Source organism: Apodemus sylvaticus, chromosome 9 (assembly GCF_947179515.1).
Source record: "Apodemus sylvaticus chromosome 9, mApoSyl1.1, whole genome shotgun sequence".
Lineage (NCBI taxonomy): Eukaryota > Metazoa > Chordata > Mammalia > Rodentia > Muridae > Apodemus > Apodemus sylvaticus.
In genome coordinates, this window is record NC_067480.1 from 38579175 (window position 1) to 38601728 (window position 22554).

The following is a 22554-nucleotide window of genomic DNA, read 5'->3' on the forward strand; positions in this document are numbered from 1 at the left end:
CAATTAAAAGAAAAAAATTTAAAAAACCAGAGCACTTTTTATTTTAATCCTGTTGAGGGTGAGGGATGGAAACATAAAATAAGGGGAGGAGTCTCTATACAGTACACACACCATCAGGACCAACCACAGAAGACCCACTGCGCCCCTCCCCATTCACCTATGTAAGTCCAAGGCCAGCTGAGGATAGATGGGACATGAATTAAGACACTATTGGCACAGTAACATGGCCAATGCACCAAAAGATGGAGAGAATGTTCCAGGGAGCAAGGCCCCAAGCCTCAGCTGCTCCCCCAGTGAAGTGGAATGAGAGATTTCAGCTCAGCAGGAAGGCGAATTTCAAAAATCAGGGTACCCAGTGAACTTTCCAGATCACAAGCTGCTGAGTGAATCAAGACATTTATCAAGATGCTGTTCTTTGCTGAGACTTTTCTTCTTCAGGTTTGAGGCCAGGTCCTCTTCAATTTGGAAGGCAGGGGATAAATGCTCACTCTAACCCCCCTAAACCTAGGCCACTTAATTACTACTTTCTTGGCTCTAAAGACAACAAACAAGTCTGGCTCCCCTTGTGAAAGTCAGCTTAAAGCCCTTTGGTTGGCACAACTGCCTCTGCAAAGGTTCCAGACAGAGCATCTGTCCCTTTATAACCTCTTCAAACTTAATACAGACATCTTTAAGTGTGTGAGACACAGGCTGAAGATTGGGATCTCTCTTGAGCTGGAATAACAATCCCATCTTTGGAGATGAGGATGAGAAAACAAAGGCTGATGGTGGGAAGGATCACAGTTTACAGTAACAGGTTGAGAGTCAAGCCAATGGAGATGCAAGGGGAACTCTGACACTATTAACAAGTAAAAAACATTTCAGTGGCAACCCTGTAGTTTCTATAGACCAAAGAAAGCATGTTAAAAGAAAGAGGAGAATGATCCAGCAGAGAGTCCAGCTATTCATTTTAAATCTGAAGAAACTCATTCAGCTAATACTGCTTCAAGTATAATCACGAGGAGAGATGGCGCTACTGAAACTCAGGCTAGAGAACGAGGTCATGTAGCCTACCATTTGGATCCAGGTGCTTGCTCAGTTTGAGAAGACACCCGGAAATTATCTCTGAAGATCTCAATCTGAAGAACTGGCACCCCTTCTGCCCCAGTACAATTTTCTTTTAGGGAAGGTTGAGTAATTAAGACGCCTGCTTTAAGTCTAAGTGGGAAGAAAGGGAAAGCGCGGAGATGTGGATAGGCTAGCACAGAAGCCAGAACCACGGCGAATGTCCTCACAGCAGCCAGGTGTGGGAAGGCAAGAACAGGGGCAGAGACCAGGCATGGAGTTTCTGCTTGGCCTCTGGCTTTCCTCTCCCCTGCCTCCCATTCCACACAAGAGCCTGATGCAGCTATTGGTCTGCCAGAGGGGGTGCAATGCCCAGACCAACTTTTTATTGAGCTTATGCAGCTAACAGACTTGTAAACAGTGCCAATTGACAAAATTTTGCTGAAAACTACAGCTTGTGTCCATTAAACACACCTCTCTCTTTTGAGATTAAAAACAAAAATTCAAAGTAAACAAATACTGTGTGAGAGAGAATTAAAAGACACACCTTGAGTTGTCCAGGAAGGCAAAGTTTGTTTGTTTGTTTTTTTAAAAAAAAAAAGCCACATGGCTTGGTCCCAGGTGCTCTCCATGCCTAGAGTGTTGCTGCTATTACCACATCTCCTCTCTCTACCAGTGGCTAGGTAGAGGTCGAGGAGCAGGGTCATCTTGGGCATGCTGATATATAGCATTTGCTGGTGTTGACACTCTCCTGGGGCTGTGGTAGCAGACTGCTGTCAGGAGCCCAATTCCTGGGAGCAGCAGGGGGATCCAGGACCTCCAGTCAACCCCCACACCTCAGTGGGGTACCTTGCCCCTTTTCTCCAGTACAGTTCAGCAGTGAGGTTGTCTATTCCCAGTCGGCAATAAAACCTGAGCTGTTTTCTTCCTAGGTGCTACCCTCACTACCAATGTAGGGTAGCAGTGAGAGGGAACATCCAGGGTCACTGCGGGGGCAGGGGAATCCCCCGGGGGTCGGTGACCTGACCCTCTTGCAGGTTCTTCACCAGCTGTGCAAGCCAGCGTTTCGTGGTGGTGTCGTCTTTTAGCACCTGGGCAAAGGTTGTGTCCTTCAGCTGGTCAGGGAGGCACTGTCTGAGTGCTTCACGTGCCCTACATCAGAAACAAACAAACCAACCAGAAAGACAACAAATAAGCCCACATTTGGGGGCTGGGAAGACCCCCTTTCTTAGATATAAATAAATATACAACTTCCTATGAATCTATGGTTATCAAGTTACACCAAGAAACTTAGAATTCCTTAAAGCAGGTGTTATGTAGTCCACAAATATTTTCAACACAATCTAATGCAGAATTTCATATAAAAGTAAAATGGAATAATATGCAATAGTTCACTCCAAACTTTGTTCTGATTTATTATAATATTGTCAAAATACCATTAGATATAGCTTATGAGAAATGGAATTATTTAAAAAATTGTACACTAACAGCAGATGTGACCTCATTTGTAAGATAAACCAATTTTAATTCTACACTAACACCAATTATGGCTTTACAGAAATGTTTCAACTTTATATTTGAAAACCTTAATAAAAAATGAAGAGTAAAAACCATGGTAGCAGTTTTTAATCTAGAAATTTAAAATAAGAAAATACCAACTCCATACAGAGCTGTTCTGAACAGTTACAACTCATACTCAAACAAGTATAATTCCTAGTAAGTATTGCAAACTCGGGGGTACTGAAAAATGGAGAAAATGATCAAAGAACAGCTACGGCTCAAATCACCCCAGTTCACATTAGTCAAGCCACTGATTCTTAGGAGCTCAGAAAGCGCTCCATTATGTGGCTTAGCAGATCGGAACATGTAGCTTTCATCATAAATTATGGATTAATAGGAGAAAAGGTCGAACATTTCTGAAGTGCATTACATCTACAAAGTGCACAATTCTGGCAGAGTTCTTGAACCTACCAAGAAAAAGTAATAAGCTCAACAGCTTACAGGAAACAGAGAACTGCAAGCTAAAAAAAACCTCGGCTACAGGACTTTGCAAGAGACCTTTAAAGCTCATTCTTGACTACTTGGAGTGGCCACAGAAAGCCCAGACCGTACTAGCCTCCCTTGAAATTGCTAGGGCTTCGGGAATGTCAAGGTAGGACAGAGTTACAACAGGAAAATAACTAGTGCATTTTAAAATCAGAATTTTAGATTTTAACAGGAACTTAAGTTTGTCTTAGATAAACTAAAGTTATATGCATTCCAGTTCTCAAGACAGAGGATCTGAGCCATAACACTGGAATCCATTCATGAGACTATTTCACCAAAATCTTCTTAGTCCTGTAAATCTTTACCTGGGATTATCTGAGAGTCGAAGGTAACATCTTACTACATGCTTCAGCAGACGGGCAGATGGTTCTTTGGATAGCTGCAGGACCATTTTACCCTGTTTTACCCAAAACAAAGGTATGGGGGGAAAAGTCACAAAATAATTTGAACTGACACCAGAGATCAGATCATTTAAAAATCGTTATAAAGTTTCCGAGATTTTTTCACCCCCTTTTGAGAAAAGCTCTATATGTTGTCTTGGCTAGCCAAGCACTTGCTATATAGATCAGGCTAGACTCAAACTCACAGAGATCTGCCTGCCTCTGCCTCCAGAATTCTGGGATTAAAGACATATACTACCATTCCAGCTAGTGTTTTTGGGATAGGACACTACTTCCTCATTTGGCTGGTGAGAAACCCATGTTGCTGCTCCAATCCCACAGGCAGCCAATTGCCTCCTCTGCCTTATAGACACTGGGATGACAGGCACACCACTGTACCTGGCCAGAACAGTTATTTCTAGTTAGAAAACTAAGTTTTGGGCCAGTTACAAAGGGACTAAGCTTTGTGATTGAAGTAAAACTGCGAAGAGAGTAAAGGAATGAACTCACCAAGATCATGGCAACATGGGAAAAGCGCTCATATGTCTGACATATATAAGCCAAACCAGTGTCATCTAAGAGGATCTTCTGGAGGATGAACGTGGCAACCTGCAGGACAACAAAGAAGCCTAAAGAGCTGCTCAGACCTGTCATTTAAGAGACTCCGACTCACACAACTAGGCATGATCAGCGCTCAACGTGTACAACAAGCCGAGTCCCCTGCACATTTTACATAACATTATCAAGCATCACACAATCAGAACAAATATTATTGTGCTGAACAATTACTATGTCAGAATTTTTTTCTAAAGGCTATTTATAGGCTTCACTTTTCCTATTGAGACCACAAAGTACATACCATTGTTCTCATTTTATATAAAAGGGAAAGCCCTAGATAATTACCAGGAGGATTGCATAACATTTGAGGCCAGCCTTGACTACACAGTGAATACCAAACCAGCTCAGAACAGGGGCTCAACCCCCTCCCTCCCCAAGCTCCTATTTTTTTTAAAGATTTATTTTATGTATATGAACACACAACCAGAGCCTGTGGTTGCTGGAAATTGAACTCAGGACCTTTACTTACTCCAGTCCCGCTTGCTCTGGCCCCAAGATTTATTATTTTATGTAAGTACACTGCAGCCATTTTCAGACACACCAGAAAGGTGTCAGATCTTATTACAGATGGTTGTGAGCCACCATGTGGTTGCTGGGATTTGAACTCAGGACCATTGCAAGAACAGTCAGTGTTCTTAACCACTGAGCCATCTCTCCAGTGCTGCACATAATCCCCTGCCCGCCACCCCCCCCACCCCGTCCTGTTTTAAATCAGACAATCATGATCTTGGGGAAGAGGTTTGAGATAGGGTCTTACTCTGTAACCAAGGCTAGCTAGCTCAAACTCTCAGGAAAACATGCCCTTGCCTCAGCCTACTAAGTGTTAGAATTACAGGCAGGAGTCACAATTGCAGACAATTAGGATAATGATTATCTTTCTTTGGTGCCATCAGAACAGCTGTTATTGTTCCACTGAGGTATAACACTGCATATATCTCACTGTATATATGAGGTATAACGGGTCAAATAATATACTTCAAAGGTAGCCAAAGCTTAATCGTCAAACCCTGAGAGTGCTGTCTCATATGTACAAAAGGATCTTTGCAGATATGATTAGGGATCTTGAGCTAGAGAGATTACCCACACAGGTCCCAATAATCAATAAACATCATTCTAACAGAGAGATGGAAATTTAACCACAAAGGAGGGAATACAAGAGAATGAGATGAGAACATGCTTGATTGCTTGCAGAAGGGAACCACATGTAACAGCACCCAAGGAACATAACTCTAGAAGTGAAATGGCATGTAAAAGACTCCCCTCTACTGCCTCTAGAGGAACCCTGGCCCTATTCTACCTGGTTTGATTTTAGCTTATTGAAACTGACTTGTGGCTTCTAGAACTGAGAATAAATTTATAAATTAAGCTATCACTTCATTCTGCTAATTTGTCATGCTATTGATAGGCAACTAATGCAAACCATAGCAAAGAACAAACTCACTAACAGAGTATTACTTGGTGAGTTTTTAGTTTGAATACTTTATCTGTACACCACAACAGCTTAAATGAAACAGCTTAGCCTTTAGCTTTTCCCAGTTAATACTGATCCTGTACAGGTAACCATCAATAATTAAAAGTCTAAGGCCCCACCAAAAGCTTGGCTTTTTGTTAAATGGAGTGAGTGTTTTGTCTGCATGAATGTGTACCATGTGCATGCCACATGCCCATGATAGCCAGAGAGACAGCTCGGTGCATCCACGGGGTTGGAGCTAAAGATCGCTGTAGGTTGTTCTGTGGATGATGAAAAGTGAACCCAGGTCTTCTGGAAGAAACACTGGTCTTACTGCCAGTCCATTTCTCTAGCTCTTTTCCTTGTTTTCGAACTTCACCTAGGTGGAGTCACAGTAAAAATTCATGCTGCTTTCTTTAACACAGTTAGAACCATTGGCATCACCCATCAGACCACAGTTTTAATGTGGTTATTTATGATCATACCACTTTTCAATCTTTAAAAGTAGAAATGTCATAAACGTTCTCATACATATTTTGACATACATAATAGCTCATTTCTCTTGAGAACATACCTGGTGTGAGTCTGTGGAGTCATACTTTTGTCTAGTTTAGTGGATAATGCCTGGTTCCTAAACAGTTACATTTTATATTTACTTAGCAGGGTTTAAACCGACCAACCTTAGTGAGATAGCCCTGTGGGTAAGGACACTTGAAAACCCTTCAGTAACCAAGGTCCATATGCTGAAAGGAGAGAACCAACTACCATAGACTGTCCTCTGTCCTTCATTTGTGTGCTGTGACATGTGTACACACAAATAAAAACATATACAATTAGCTAATCAACTAACCCACCAATCCAACTAAACTTTACCACCCTGGAAAAGCATTCATAGTAGGTCTAGGCCTAGATATCTACACTTATTAACGATGTCTGTCTGTCTATGTGTGCATGTAATGTTGTGAGTCTGTGCAGAAGCTAGAGGGTGCCAGAGCCTCTTGTCTATCACTTTTTGCCTATTACTTCCAGGCAGGGTCTCTACCTGAACCTGGGATTTGTGTTTTCCTGTAGGCTAGAGGCCAGCAAGCCGTAGCATTCTCCAATCTCTATCTGCTCAGAGTGGGGTATAGGTGTTCATAGGATGCAGTCTGCTATGTTTGGTACACCAGTACTGAAATCTGAACTCCAGTTGCCATGATTATGGAGCAAGTGTTCTTACCTAAGCCATTTTTCCAGACTCATATTTTAAAAGACTTGTCTATTTTTATGTGTACGGGTGATTTGCCTTCATCTATGTCTGTACACTGTGTGCATGCAATGCTATGGAGAAAAGAAGGGGACATCAGAGTTTTAGGTGGTTGTGAGCCACCATATGGGTGATGGGGATTGAACTTGGGTCCTCTGGAAAAATAGTATTTAACCACTGAACCATCTCTCCAGCACCACACCCTGTATTTTAAAAATATTTCCCAGGTTATTACATCATAACAGCCTCGGCTGAGGACCTTTATTTCAACATGTACCTACTATGGGCAAAGTGTTTTAATTGTTGCACAAAAAATTAAAAACAAGCCTGGTACTGTGGTACAAGCCCATAACCTGGGCTACAAGGAATTACGAGACAGAGGGGAGAGTTAGGGGAAGGAGAGGGAGAGGGAGACAGAGAGAAATTCATGTAGGCATGTTATACATGACATACATACAGTCTGTACGAGTCTGAGACAGAAATATTGTTCCAAATTTAAGAGAGAATGAGTTTATGTGTACTATATGTGTGCAGGGGGCTGGTGGTCTTTAAGAAAGCTGAGCAAGCTATGTGGAGCAAGCCAGCAGCAGCACTCCTGTATAGCCTCGGCATCAGTTCTTGCCCTGACTTTCTGCTTCGACTTCCTTAGACTACAAGCTGTAAAAGGAAATAAACCCTTTTGACCCCAAGTTACTTTTAATCTTTGTATATTATCACAGCAATAGAAACCTTAACTAAGACACTGACTATGTAAGCCTGATGATCCACATTTGACCCTGTAATCCCACAAATGCCCAGAAGCCTGTGGACCAGCTCACAGCAGTAGAAACCACAAAGACAAGACAGAATGTGAGAGCCAACTCTCCAAAGTTGTCTTTATCTCCACAGGAGCACATGGCACAGTCACACCCATACAAATAAATACACTTACAAATATAAAACATTTTGAAAGTGAAAAATCTGAAGCAGCAGAAAATGGTTCTAGAGCCACGAAGGAACAGCTCCAGAGCCAAAACAACAGTGAATCCGGGACTGGAGAGATGGCTCAGAGGTCAAGAGCACTGGCTGCTCTTCCAGAGGTTCTGAATTCCTTTCCCAGCAGCCACATCACATAGTGGTTCATGACCATGTGCAATGGGACCCGACGCCCTCTTCTGCTGTGTCTGAAGACAGCTACGTTGTGCTCATACATATATGATATTTATATAAATTTATTTTACATAATAGAATATATTATATTATTTATATTAATATATTATATATTATATATTTATATATAATAAATCTTAAAAAAATTGGTGAGTCTCACTTAAAGCACGTACCGTTTTAGAAAGTTCACTTCCAGATTCCATGATGCGCAAACACAAAGGGATGATTTCTGTTGTCAATAAAAAGTTGATTACTTCTTGCTCATCTGTTTTAACCAAGGCCCCTAAAGAAAATATGGACAAGCAAAGTTATTTAAAAAAAAAAAAGGCTTTCAAATTATGTTTACTCTGTATTGTTCACAAAAGCAAGTAATGTGACAAACAGACTGTAATTTCTGTGTCAGGGAATCCATTAAATATCCATTTAAACAAAAAGCAGAAAAGTCCAATGTAGCGAGTCATGAATGTAATCCCGGCAAAGAAGCCCTGTCTCGAAACCCTCCCCCCAAAAAAACAAAAGAAAAAGTTCTTGCCAGACACAATACTCTCTGTGATTTGAAGCTACGGTCAGACCCTGATTTCTGACTCCCACAGCTTTATTAACGATTATTGAGAATGGTGCCTGCTAAGCTTGTGAGCACTTACTAGTATAGATGATGTTAAAGACATAAAATGAACAAGCTGTGAGAAGTGAACCACACAATTTAGACCACTATTATCAGTAAGAATCTCAGGCTTACAAAATGTCCCTGATAACTGACCTAGGATATCAGTGCCATTCAATTGGTAGCATGCTTACCTAGAATGCATAAAACACTGGGTTCAACCCAACTCCTCATTAAAAAACCATATCAAGTATGATGAAGCATGCTTGTAAGGAGGTAGAGGTTAAAGGATAAAAATTTGAAAAAATTCAAGGGTATCCTCAGCTACATAGTAAGCCTGAGGCCAACCTGGGCTACATAAGACTGTCTCAAGAAAAACAAAACAAAACAAAAAACTTACCAATAACTCCAAGGCTGGTGAGCCGAAGATATTCAAAGGGACGAGTTTTGCTGACTGTGTGCAAAAAGGGGTACAAAAAGAGCGGGATGTGTGCTGCCAGAAAGGCTGACCTGAAAGAAAAGAACCAGACAGAAGTCAGGGCCCATGTCTACGTCTGAGGCAGAAGGTGAGACAACCAGACAGAAGTCAGAGCCCATGTCTACGTCTGAGGCAGAAGGTGAGACTGCCAGGGGGAGGAATCTTCAGAAAAGAATTTGACTAGCTTTTTGTTGATCAGTATTCTTAATGTATAATTTTGTCCCCTAGGATACATGTATTAATATTTGGAGATGTATTTGTCAGAAGTGAGAGATGTTAGCATCCAGCCACAGAATCCAGACAAGTCTACACTGCTGAGAAGGCTACCTTCCTGCCCTCACTGACACAGCATAAAAAGACTCAGCACAAGATGTCAATGTCGAACAGCAACTCAGGCTAGGATGATTAAATAACACAAGTTACTTTTAATCTGCACTAAATGCCTTAAAAACTGATTAACTCAAAATAAACAAAACAACCCCCCCCCAAACAAAAAAATCAAGCCATAAATGTTAAAGGCATTGTTTTGCTGTATATCTACACAGAAACCTAGCACTCAGGCCTGCCTAAAGCAGGAGAACCATGATCCTGAACTGTGGCTAGCCTGGAGACATTGTCTCCCCAACTCCCAAAGGCAAAAGCTACTTTAGTGCTAAAGAGATTCTTCATTTTGGTAATTAAGAGAATTTTCTGGGACTGGAGTTAATTCTCATATCTATTTCCCATAGTTTACAACTGCTTCTGGCACTTTCTAGTTGCATGGGGATCTTGCAAGTTCCACAATCACCTAGATAGGAATGAGTGGCAGCAGGGCACATGTGTATGTCCTTGAGCACACATGCAAAACACAAAAAGAGGTCTTTTTCAGTCAGATAAAACCTTATTTTAAAACAAGATACCAAAACAAAGAAATCACTATTAGGTCTGTTTGTCTGTACAGGATCTTACCCAGCCCAGAGTGGCCTTAAACTTACCACGTTGCTGAGCGTGACTTTGGACTTCTGAATTCCCAAGTGATATGAGATTACAGATAGACCCAACTATGTCCACCTACTTTGCTGTGCTTAAAGACACATTTTCCTTTTTTTTTGTTTGGCATACCAAATATACCAAATATCTTGAAAGCATTTTAGCTTGTAGTTAATATGTCCAGGCAGCTAATACAGAAAATCATCTATTGTTATTTATGTACTTCTTTTAAGTGCATATAATTATTTTTTGGGGTTATGAGACTAGGAAAGTCTCACTACATTAAGTAGTCCAGACTGGTCTTGAATTTGCAGTACTTCCTGCCTCTGCCTTCCCAGTGGTGGAATTTTATGTCTGTACTATTACACCCATCTAAGATAAATTTCTTAGCAGCTTTTTAAAGTTTCTGACAGGTCAGCACTAACTAAACACTCAGACTTCATAAGGAAACTGGACAAAAAGAAGGCAATAAAAAGCTACAGCAGATTATTTATTTTATGTTAGTAGAGAGTAGTGCAGTCATGCTCATTTCTCCTTCTACCATGTGAGTCCTGGGGATGGAATTCAGGTTGTCAAGTGTAGGCACAAGTTCCTTTACTTGCTGACCCATTTCACTGGCCTCAAAGCAGTTTCTTGAGCAGGATTTTCTCTACTTTTTCACATATGACAATATGGCAAAAAAGCTTTACCTTGCATGTCAATCCTCATTTAAATTACAGAGGCTGCCTAGAATTCTAAACTAAGAAGGACTCTGAAGCAAGGTGCAATGGCACAAACCTTTAATCCCAGCACTGGGGAAGCAAAGGCAGGAGGATATTACTGAGTTTGAGACCAGCTAGAGTCCCTAGACAGCCAGAGCTACACAGCGAGACCTTGTCCCAAACACAAACAAAAAAGGCTTTAGAAATCAAATCTGGGTCCCCAATGGAGGAGCTAGAAAAAGGACTGAAGAAGCTGAAGGGGTATGAAACCCTTATGAAGATCAACAATAGCAACCAACCCAGACCCCCCCAGAGCTCCCAGGGACTAAACCACCAACCAAAGAGTACACATGGAGGGACCCATGGCTCCCATCTCCTATGTAGCAGAGGTTGGCCTTATTTGACACCAATGGAAGGGGAGGCCCTTGGTCCTGTGAAGGCTCAATGACCCAACCTAGGGGAAAGGGAAAATGGGATAGGGGGCTTCCTGGGGGGGAAACCAGGAAAGGGGATAACATTTGAAATGTAAATAAATAAAATATCTAAAAAAAAATGAAAAAAATCTGAATTTTATGAGAAAAAGTGCTTAAAAATATTTACTGAGTTCCTATTATCTGACATGCACCGTGTAACTATCGTGGCCCAGTGTCTACCATGATTTTAAAAAGGTAAGTGCCCATGTGCCTACCATATATTATCTTCCCTGTGATATGACCATTGTTCTTTAAAATTTAGCTGCTGTAAGAGGACTCTGATTTAAATAAACATAAAATGATTACTTAATTTTGTTTTTTTGGAAGAGGGCTTCGCTCTTTAGCAAGCCCCCTGAGCACTGGAATTATAAGTATGAACAATCATGGGAGGCTTAAAGCTCTGTTTCTATATATGGGATTGAATCACTGACAGAAAATATTCTTTAAGGTAGTTAAGCAAAATCTTTTCTCTTAGAACATAGCAAAACACTAAATTAGTAAACTGTTCTTATGTTGTTAAAGGCATGGAATTGTATTTTGCTTCATTTTAAAACATGTCATACTTAAGTCAAATCTGTAACCAGAAACTAAAAATAGTTATCAAACTTAACAATGTAGAAATATACAGGTCAACAGTCACAGAAAAACAAGAAAAAGGTGGTACACGCCTATGCTCTCAGCACCTGGAAGACAGAGGTAGAAGCATTAACAGTTTAAGGCCAAAGCTAGGGTGGGGTTGGGTGGGGTTGGGGTAGCAGCAGTGGCAGGTGGATCTCTGTGCATTCGAGGTCAGCCTGATCTACAGAGTGAGATACATTACAGCCAGGGATACACAGAGAACTCTGTTTCAAATAACCCCCCCCCCCCCATAAAAATAAGAAAAGACAGTTTAAGGTCAGTCTCAGCTATGAAAACAAAAACATTTTGTCTCAAAACAAAAGAAATGAAGTAGCCTTCCCCTCAAATACCCACCAACTCCAAAACCAATAGATAAAACATTATACACACAAAAAAGCCAAGAGACATACAGAAAGTATATTGAAAATAGCCAACACAGTAAAAACTGTAAGAAAAAAGTCACTGTCACGAATGAGCAAAAAATAAAAGAGTTCTGAAGACTTATCCATGCACTACATTGCCTCTCCTTTCTCTGATCACTCAGCAAAGGTATATAAGTTCCTATAAAATACTCACCCACCCCCATTAATTTGCCAACACTCAAAAAACATTTACCTGGTCTCTGGGTGTGAGGCCACACACTGCAGCAATGCTAGAGCGTTGCAAACTCTGTTAGACTGGTGTGCCGTCAAGGTTGGAGGGTTGATAGATGGATAAATATTTACAATTTCCTGAAAAATGAAAAGAATCCCAGACAGCAATTAATCACAAATTACCAGTTGTTGGAGCATAGTAACTTTAATTCCTGCAGAAACTGAATTATCCTTTCATTACAAGCATACTAAACTAAGTAGGCAAGACCTTTTCCTATGTGTCTGTAGGAATGCTGGGTCTCCTATACTTTCCCCTACATTTTGCAGCTAGTCTTTATTTTACTGTATTTTATGTGTGTAGGTGTTTTGCCTGCATGTGTGTCTACATCACATGTATGCAGTGCCCAGAGACCAGAAAAAGGGTATCAGATTCCTGGGAACTAGAGTTATAGCTGGTTGTAAGCTACAATGTAGGTGCTGGGAATCAAATCCAGGACTTCTGGAAGAGTAGCTGGTGTTCTTTACCATTGCACTGAGCCAGCCATCTCTTCAGAACCCGTAGCTAATTGAGGGATCCTTATTTTTGTAACTTTAGGAAGTTGTGTTCTACTTTATGAGACCCATGTTGAATATAGTTCTATTTATTTTAGCTGCAAATCCTTTTATCACACTAATAGATTCTTGGCTAAATGTGTTAGAAATAGCATATGAATTTATCAAACAGATTTGAAAGATTATTAGTAATTTGGGGAGAAACTTTATAGTTATAAATGATAATCATTTATTCTATTATCTTGGGATCTAGAATTGTTTCATAGTAACTTATTTCCCACCTATCACTATTCTGGGCTGACCCGAACTTTAGTTATTTATTCTTAGTTTTATTAATTTGTTTTTGTGGTGTACACATCACAGCTCATGTGTAGAGATCAGAGGACAACCTGCAGGATTCAGACCTCTCCTGTACCTAGAGTTTAAACTCAAGTTGTCAGGCTTGGCATCAAGTGCCTTTATCCAATGAACTACCTTATCAGATGTATTTATTTATTCTTTAATGCACACAGAAACATACCTTTAATCCTACAGCTGCTGCACCTTAATTTCAACATCCCCCCTCACCCCCCCCCCCACTTTAGACCATATCTATGGTCCTCATACTATTTCTATATTCTTCCCAGCTATAACAGATCTACCCCACTGTATTTCTAAAAGCTGTATCTCAATGTAGTTCTTAGATTATCCTGTTAAACAGAGATTTTAAGGTCTGCCTCTCAGATCAACTAAATTTTATCTCCTGGGTAGAACCCCCAAATATGCATTTAGCAAATATCTCTGACTTCTTAAAGATGGAGTCTTAGAATATTAATATTTAAACAATCATTCTCAAGTCTTCAAAAATCATTTGAGCACAGGAAGAGAAAAACACGAGTGTGACAAACATGACTGAATGCCTACTTGTAGATATATACCCACCTGCAAAAGTGCTGCAATAGTACCAAATGAATGCCATAGCATGGGTGCAAGGTCAGGGACAGACTCTCGCTTCTTGCTCAGCTCCAGCAAAGCATTTTCTCTTGTCTCAGGACTGGACAGTTCATTGATCCACTGATAGATCTTCTCTCTGTCCACTTGGGCCAGTGCAGTAGGCACAGGCTTTAGGGAAAAACAAGAAAACAAATGTCAACTTAGTACAACTAAACCAAGTCTTAACCTGCAGTAGTGCTTTATAAACATGTAAATTACATGTTTATAAATTACAGGAGCATTGTTAAACACATATATTTGATGCAAAGTAACTCAACCTGTTTGACAGTTAATGAGTCCATGTTTAGGAGGCTATGTTACCGGTGTATTTAGGCTGTACTGAAAAAAATACTAGGATGCTTACTATTATGATGCTTTAAGTCAAAAAACAAACAGCTATCAATAAGAGATGGTGTAACTATAGTGTGGCACATCTTTATAACGGAATATTATGTAACCTCTTATGAAGTCATTGCTTGATATGGACCATACTAAATAAAGAAATTAGTAAAACATGTTCCTACAAAAAGAAAGAATGCACGTTTAGATTATTATACCACCTTAAAAATTAACATAAACACAGGATACAATTTAGCTTGAAGTCCTCTGCCTATCTAGCTTTCATAGAACAAGTCCTACATGTAATAACTACGCTGCTCAATACCTTCCAAGCAACCTTCTCCCAAGTCTTGTCATACATACACCACCACCAATAAACTCCATGACCTCTTCTTCCACTAAGAACTAGACTGTGACTTGTATTCAGCAACTCTGTACCTCAATTTTCCTGTAAGTCAACAGATAACATGCTGTGACACTTGTGTACCAGGTCCCATTCTCATATATTCCCTTCCCAGAGCGGATCTGATGCCAGCAGATAGAGCCTCTGCCAGTGGTATAGAGCCTCTGCCAGTGGTATAGACACATAAGACCAACACCTCAAAACTCATAACCTCCTCCAGAGGTGATCTGTGGAGGTTGTAGTCTCCATGTAACTTTGATCCAGAACCACTTCAAATGTGTCGTAATGAGGCCCTTAAAGGCACTAGCTTCAGTTCTGCAGCCATCCTAGCAGCAAAAGGGCAGTTTGGCGCCTACCTGGGTTCCTCTTATCATGCCTATTCATTTCACTCTCACTTTAGTAACAGCAGTACTTCAGTCCAACTGAATATATATTTGTATACAGTAATATGTAATTGCCTTTAAAGTAAAAAGTAGCCATAAATTTCAGAGAGTAAGAGAGTAAGGATACATGGGAGAATTTGTAGGAAGGAAAGAGGGAACTTATGTAATTAATTATACTATAATCTCAAAAAATAAAATTCTTGCTGGGCGGTGGTGGCGCACGCCTGTAATCCCAGCACCCGGGGAGGCAGAGGCAGGCGGATTTCTGAGTTCGAGGCCAGCCTAGTCTACAGAGTGAGTTCCAGGACAGCCAGGGCTATACAGAGAAACACTGTCTTGAAAAAAAAAAAAGACTTATTTAGGGATGGATCTAGAAGTACGTGCCCTTTACTCTAGCACTTGAGAGGCAGGACAAGCAATCTGAGTCTGAGGATAGCCTGGTCTACATAGTAAGACCTAAAGCAAACTGTCTCAAAACAAACTAACCACTAAATAAATAAATAAACGTACTTGTTTCTATTTTATGTGTATGGGTGTTGTGATAGTTTGTATATGCTTGGCCCTGGAAATGGTACTATTAGAAAGTATGGACCTGTTGGACTAAATATGTCACTGTGGTTGTGGGGTGCCTAGAAGTGAGTATTCTGCTAGCAGCCTTCAGATGAAGAGGTAGAACTCTCAGCTCTGCTCTCATGCCTGCCTTGATGATAATGGACTGAACCACGGAACCTGTAAGCCAGCCCCAATTAAATCTTGTCCTTTGGGTGGGGCTGGAGAGATGGCTGACTGCTCTTCCAGAGGTCCTGAGTTCCATTCCCAGCAACCACATGGTGCCTCACAAACATCTGGAATGGCACCTGATGCCCTCTTCTGGTATGTCTGAAGACACAGACAATATATTCACATGCATAAAATAAATAAAGAATTGCCTTGGTCATGGTGTCTGTTCACAGCAGTAAAATCCTAACTAAGACAGAAGTTGGTACCAGGGACCAGGGTATTGCTGTGATATGACTGACCATGTTTTTGTTTTAAAGAATGTGGATTTGGGGACTTTGGATTTAGAAAGCAGTGGAATACTTTAAATGGGGCTTAATGGGCCATCCTAGTAGGACTATGGAAGACTTTGTTGCTGGGAGTAATTTCAACTGTGCTAAGCTGTCCTAAGAGGATTCCGAGGAGTAGAATCAGTATGTGGTGTATGGTATTTTGGGAAGAATGTGGTTACTTTTTGTCCTTGTCTGAAGAGTCTGCCTGAGGCTAAGGTGAAAAGACTCAGATTAACTGCATTGACAAAGGAAGTCTCAGAAACACAGAGCAGAGACTTTGTTCTCTGGGTAAGCCTCATAAAGAACATTTCATACAATCATAGCAAGCTGAGAAAGGAAAAATATAAAATATATGGTTTGAGTATTAAAGGGTACCAGGAAGTAAAATAGAGCTGAATCCTGTGTTGAAGAAGATAACAAATTAAGGGAGTGGGCCTTCTGGGGCAAGGTCCTACCCAGCTAAATTTAGATACAGGCATAGTGATGCACACCTTTAGTCCCAGGAAACAGGCATGCAGATCTCTGAGTTCAAGGTCAATCTACAGAGCAAGATCCAGACAGCCAAGCTTAGGCAGTGAAGGAGCTGGAAAACAAAGCCAGTGGCAGCGGCATAGAACAAGGGGCCACGTTCCAGCTCCTGCAAGCAGCAGAGTTTGGCAGCTTCGGCTTTATGACTCTGGCTTTAGAGTCCAGAACAGAAGGGACTACTGGGACAATTTGATGCTGGTTAGCTGGAGCTAAGAAATTAGCAATGATTAAGAAGAGACCAGCATCACTGAGGTTAAATTTTCTGAGAAGTGTTTTCTGAGCACAAAGAAGCTGTGTTCCAGAGATTAGCCAAGGTTGTATCTCATGCTGCATCTGTACTTGGTAATGTGCTGGGTAAAGAGTCACCAGCTGATACTGGTTTTGAAGGCATGAAGGAGTCATGAAGAGCAGCTGAGGCTTGGCATTGTGAAAGGCCATGGAAAGCCATTGGTGAAGGTGCAGCCTCAGTTGTAGTTGACAGCTAGGACTGAAGGGGTCACACAAAGGATTTGAGGCTTGGCAACATGAAGAGAGCCTATGAGAGGCTATTGGTGAAGTCTAGTTGCAGCAGAAGACCCCAGTATATTGGAGATGCCAGTACCATGGGATGATCACCAAGAACAGCAGCAACCAGCAACCGTGGAGTGGATCAACCTAAGCTTAGAGTGCCACAGAGGGCAGAGCTAAAGAAGTAACACCATCCCCTTGGAGGAGCACAAAAGATCATGTGAAAGAAGAAGCTATAGCACTGAAGTTAGTTGCCTTGGAGATCCCAAGATGTTTGAGATGCCAGAGCTGTGGGCTATCTGCCGAGGAAAGCTGCTAACGGAGTAGAACCAGCCCAGGAGAAAGAAGTTTATTGCACTCAGCAAAGATGAAAAAGGAGTTGGAGATCTGAAGACCACTTTGACATCAGACATAGAGATGCCGTTTGGAGTTTGTCCAGCTGGTTTCCTGTCTTGCTTTGGGGATTACAGTTAAGTGATTGGATGAATTTCAGAAGAGACTTTGGCTAGATACATCCCTCAGAGACTCATATGTTTGAGCAAGCCTATGGGGGCCAGTGAGTGGAATGTGATGCTTTGTATATGCTTGGCCCTGGGAGTGGCACTATTAGGTGTGTCACTGTTGTTGTGGGCTTTAAGATCCTCATCCTAGCTGCCTGGAAGTCAGCATTCTGCTAGCAGCCGTCAGATGAAGAGGTAGAACTCTCAGCTCTGCCTGAACCTTGCCTGCCTGGATGCTGCCATGTTTCTGCCTTGATAATGGACTAAACCTCTGAACCTATAAGCTAGTCTCAATTAAATGTTGTCCTTAATAAGAGTTGCCTTGGTTATGGTGTCTGTTCACAGCAGTTAACTAAGACAAGCATTATACCTGCATATGTGTCTGAACAAAACATATATGCAATGCTTAAGACCTGAAGGGTGTCAAGATCTTATGGAACAGGAGTAATGGTTGTAAGCTGCTATGCTAGTGTTAGGAATTGAACCTTGTTCATCTGGAAAAGCAGCAGCTGCTCTTAACTGCTGAGCCATCTCTCTACTCTCTACATAGTCTTGTTGTTAGGCACTATTTTAAAACCTATCCTTATTATTAAAAACAAATTTATCTTATTTTACTTATGTGTATGTGAGACTATATATGTGTACAGCACATGCATGCACCCAGAGGCTAGAAAAGGACATCCCTCAGACCTGGAATTTTTGAGCCTTCTAATGTGAATGATAGGACTTAAACTTCCGTCAGTACAAATACTTAGTTGCTGAATCATCTCTTCAGATCCCACATCTTCATTTCATAGATGAGGAATAAGGCAGTTATTATGAGAAGTTATTAAAATTTAAATGGCAACCAGGCTCATGCCTGTAATTTCAATACTCTGGAAGCAGAGGCAGGTAGATTGCTGTGAATTTGAGATGCCTAGTCTATGCAGCAAGTTCCAGGCTACCTACAGACAAGACTGTATCAAAACAAAAAACCTAACACAGGTTGTCCAGCAAGAACTCTGACTCTTGAAGTCTTTGCTAATTTTACTTATTATCTGCCTGGAAATCAGATCCGATATAAAAATGATATTCTTTCTTTTTTAGGGTTACAGGTGTTATGCCCGCCTGCCTGAAGTGGACTTTTAATTAATACATAAAAGTTTTAAACATTATGTTTATAGTTCAACATATTCTAAAAGAAAACCTAGTATCAAGAATGTCATTGATATTAGGAGAAATTCTCTAGTTATAAATAAGATTACAAAGCATTTAATACGAGCTCTTCCAGAGGATATAGGTTCAATTCCCAGCACCCACATGGCAGCTCATAACTTTAACTCCTATTCCAGGGGATCCAACACATTCACATAGACATACATGAATTCAAAACACCAAGCTAATAAAATAAAAAATAAATCATTTTAAAAAATTAAAAAACAAAAAAGATCTTAACTTACAAGTAACTACATATCACCGTAAATGAAAGCATCCTGAACTGGGAGCCTGAAGTGGCTTAGGACCCTGTTTAAGTCAGGCGTGAGCCTTTAATCCCATCACTTAGGAGGAAGAGGCAGGTGGATCTCTTTCAAGTTCAAGGTCAGCTAAGCCTACATAGCAAGCTCCAGGACAGTCAGGGCTACATAGAGGAATCCTGAACCCCAAAACCAGAATAAGTAAATAAACTGAACGCCCCTCCAAAACCCAATTTACCACCCTCCCCCAATCCAGTTTAGCTATCTATAGAGTTTTGTGGCCTATAGTAATCATTCAATTCTGTCATGGTTAAAGTGGAACTACTATATTAAGTAACTATCAGGTTCAGGCAGTTTAAAAAAAAAAAAGATCTTAGAAATTATTTAGTTCTGTTGTAAGAAAGAAACATCAACTTCATGTAAGTATAATTTACATCAACAACAGATTTTCTGCTGCTGCAGATGAGGCCCGTGCTTCCTAGCAATTACTGGTAGGAGGTATGGTTGATTCACTATATCTTAAGAAACAGGTTAATAAAGAATTAACATGCTCAAGGTCACACAGTGAATGTGTTTGGCAGAGTTCAATTTATCTAAAATTACTTTTCAGTATCCCCATCTGGTCTATGTGACTGAAATCAAACATCCTCCCTTCAAAGAAGAAATTATTTCTTATGACCATAACAAAATTTTACTATTGTTAAATTATAGTTTATTAACAGTTGGAATTGCTTAGTGAGTTCAACTATTAACATTCCCAGTTACAAAATCATCTGTGAATTTAATTTAGACTATTAATTACCATTCTCAATACTCAGACCAGGATTAAAACAGGGCTCTACTCCAGTGCATATGGTATAGTCTCTTGTAACTCAATCCACCTTTCATTATCATATTTCATTATCATTTACAGAGTACGAGTGCAGGTGTGCAGGTGTGGGGCTGAAGTATACAGAAGAGGTTTCTCACTGAACCTGGTGCTAGGTTAGTAGTTAGCAAACCCTAGTGGTGATTCTGTCTGTAATCTTGGCGCTCTGGGATTACAGACATGCAGTTATAGCTGGCTTTTTATGTGAGTACTGGGGACTTGAACTCAGGTTGCTATGATTTGAACAGCAAGTGCTCTTACCTGGTATCTCCCCTCGTCCCCTTTATTAATTCTGCATATAACCCTTGTTTTCTGTTTGTGTAAAATAGAAAAAAATTTGTTTTGATGATAATTGTGATATTAAGATATAATTCATAATGGCAAGACCATACTACACTACAACTACCTCAGTATCTTTTATAACTGTCTCTTTAGTGAATAACAACCTACATTCATTGTCCTTTAATAGTACTTCCAATTTCCTTGCTAATATTGAATATCGTCTTCATTTACATTGCCAACGGTAAAACCTTTCCCAATATCACCCCCCCTCCCCTAAGACCCCTACCCCTTCCTTCATTCCCCGTGCCTCCTCCACCCAACATACTCCCTCCACCCCACCTTAGTTTCCTTTTGTTCGGGCCTCTGTTGAGCCTTTACCTGACCAAGGACCATTCCTCTCATTGATGCCCAACAAGGCCTTCCTCTGCCACATTTTTGGCTGGAACCATCCATGTGTGTCCCTTGGTTGATGGTTCAGTCTCTGGGAGTCTTGGGGCACCTGGGTGACCGAAATCATGTTCTTCCCATGGGGCTGTAAACCCCTTCAGCTCCTTTGGACCATCCTCCAGCTTCTCCATTGGGGACCCCATGCCCAGTTCAATAGTTGGTTGTTAGCATCTGCCTCTGTATTCTGAGATAGTCTTATTAAATTGCCAGGCTGGTCTTGAACTTGTTGATCTCCTGTCTGAGCTGATGTTACAGATGTGCCGCTACCATGCTCTGGAGAAAGCTTTTCTTTTCTCTTTGGTCAGGAGATCACTCTATCATGCTGGCCTGGAACTCTTCATACAGACCAGGCTGGCCTCAAAATTCACAGAAATCTACTTGCCTCTACCTCCCAAACATGACTGTCCTAAAATTTTCACTTTATACTTGATGTTAAGGTAGTTTTTCATGTTTTATTCAGTCGTTATATTGTGTTGTCTCATAACGTAATCCCAGCACATTATTTTCCTGATAGCATTTCCCTTTGGTAAAACAAAGTAAAACTGACCTTTGGAAGTGTTCCTTTTGTTTTGTTTTGTTTTTGTTTTTTCAAGACAGGGTTTCTCTGTGTAGCCATGGTTGTCCTGGAACACACCCTGTAGACTACTAGGCTGAACTCAGAAATCTGCCTGCCTCTGCCTCCCAAGTGGTGGGATTAAAGGTGTGTGCACCACTGCCTGGCTGGAAGTGTTCTTCTTAAACTATGCTGCCAATATGGTTTTGAGCATAGGTAGGCAGTCAGCATTATTTGAGTGCTTACCTTGTAGTAGGAACTGTCCCAGTGGTGGGGAAAACAAGTAAACAGGCCTCACCAAATACCTGCCCCTGACAGACAACCCACAAGTAAAAAAATAAAATAAAACAAAAATCCAGTAATTAAACACTGGGACCAGGTGCTCTATAAGAGAAAATGTTGGGGTTACAAGCTACTATGAATACGGTTGGAAAAAGTCACTCTGAGGTAGACTTGTGTATGTATGGAAGCACAGTCCTAAGAAAGACATTCCAGGTAGAGAATATGCAACAGATAAGTTCATACACTTTTTGGATGGACTTTAGCGAGCAAGTGACAAAAACCAAGTCCATAAACGTGACTAAGGACCACATCATACGGGGCTTGGAGGCCAAGGAGTCTACTTTCTCTAAATTTAACCGAAAGCCATAGTACGACTTTAGGGAGGTGTAATACATGACTCGTTTTTCTTGTTAATAAGACGACAGACGCGACGAAGGCTTTAAATGCAGAGAACCTTAAGTCAGATATTCTTTGGCTTTCCTCATGCAAAGCAAGTGGCTTGAGCTAGAAACCCATTTCCTAACCACTGAGATGTGCCTAGGCGAGGAGTTCAAGGATCACGGGGCCAGAGCGAATGGCCGTGGAATTATCCTCATCCCCGCCGACGCCCAGCACACACACAACCGGCGTCAGAAACTGACGCCGAGCGCAAAGGAATCAATGAATGGCCTGCTGGGGCAGCACGGGGCGCGGGACCAGGCCTCGGCGCCGGAAAAGAACACGAGAGGCCGCGCGCTAGGCCAGGAGAGGGGTCGGGAGGGGAGAGCCAGGGTCCGGCTCCGCCACGGTCAGCGTGTGGAGACTCCCGGACCTTGCGACTAAGGGCAGAAGCAACTGAACTCGGGGCCCGGATCTGGGAGCTAGAAAACAGGCCGAGACGGACATCCGGGCGGAACCACTCACCGCTGCCGTTGCCAGGCTATGCATGTTTAGAGCCGCCGCCGCTCTCCTTCCGCCGGTCACACCGGACCCGCGTCCCAGCTTCAGGTACTCTGCAGCCGAAGATGAAGAGCCGCCATCCGCCTCCGGCTCGCTCCGCCCCCTTCGCAGCCCTTTGACCTCTCAC

General features: G+C 41.4%; 1 protein-coding gene across 1 annotated transcript; it reads right to left on the minus strand.

The window, feature by feature from the left end:
- Nucleotides 1–1614: 1614 nt before the first annotated feature.
- Nucleotides 1615–22475, minus strand: Cnot9 (CCR4-NOT transcription complex subunit 9). The gene is made up of 8 exons (XM_052193727.1): nt 22392–22475; nt 13843–14022; nt 12392–12507; nt 8938–9047; nt 8107–8216; nt 3981–4079; nt 3396–3487; nt 1615–2196 (listed from the first exon to the last, which is right to left on the minus strand). The coding sequence occupies exons 1-8, from the start codon at nt 22413–22415 to the stop codon at nt 2028–2030; spliced, it is 900 nt and encodes a 299-aa protein (XP_052049687.1). The 5' UTR covers nt 22416–22475; the 3' UTR covers nt 1615–2027.
- Nucleotides 22476–22554: the final 79 nt, after the last annotated feature.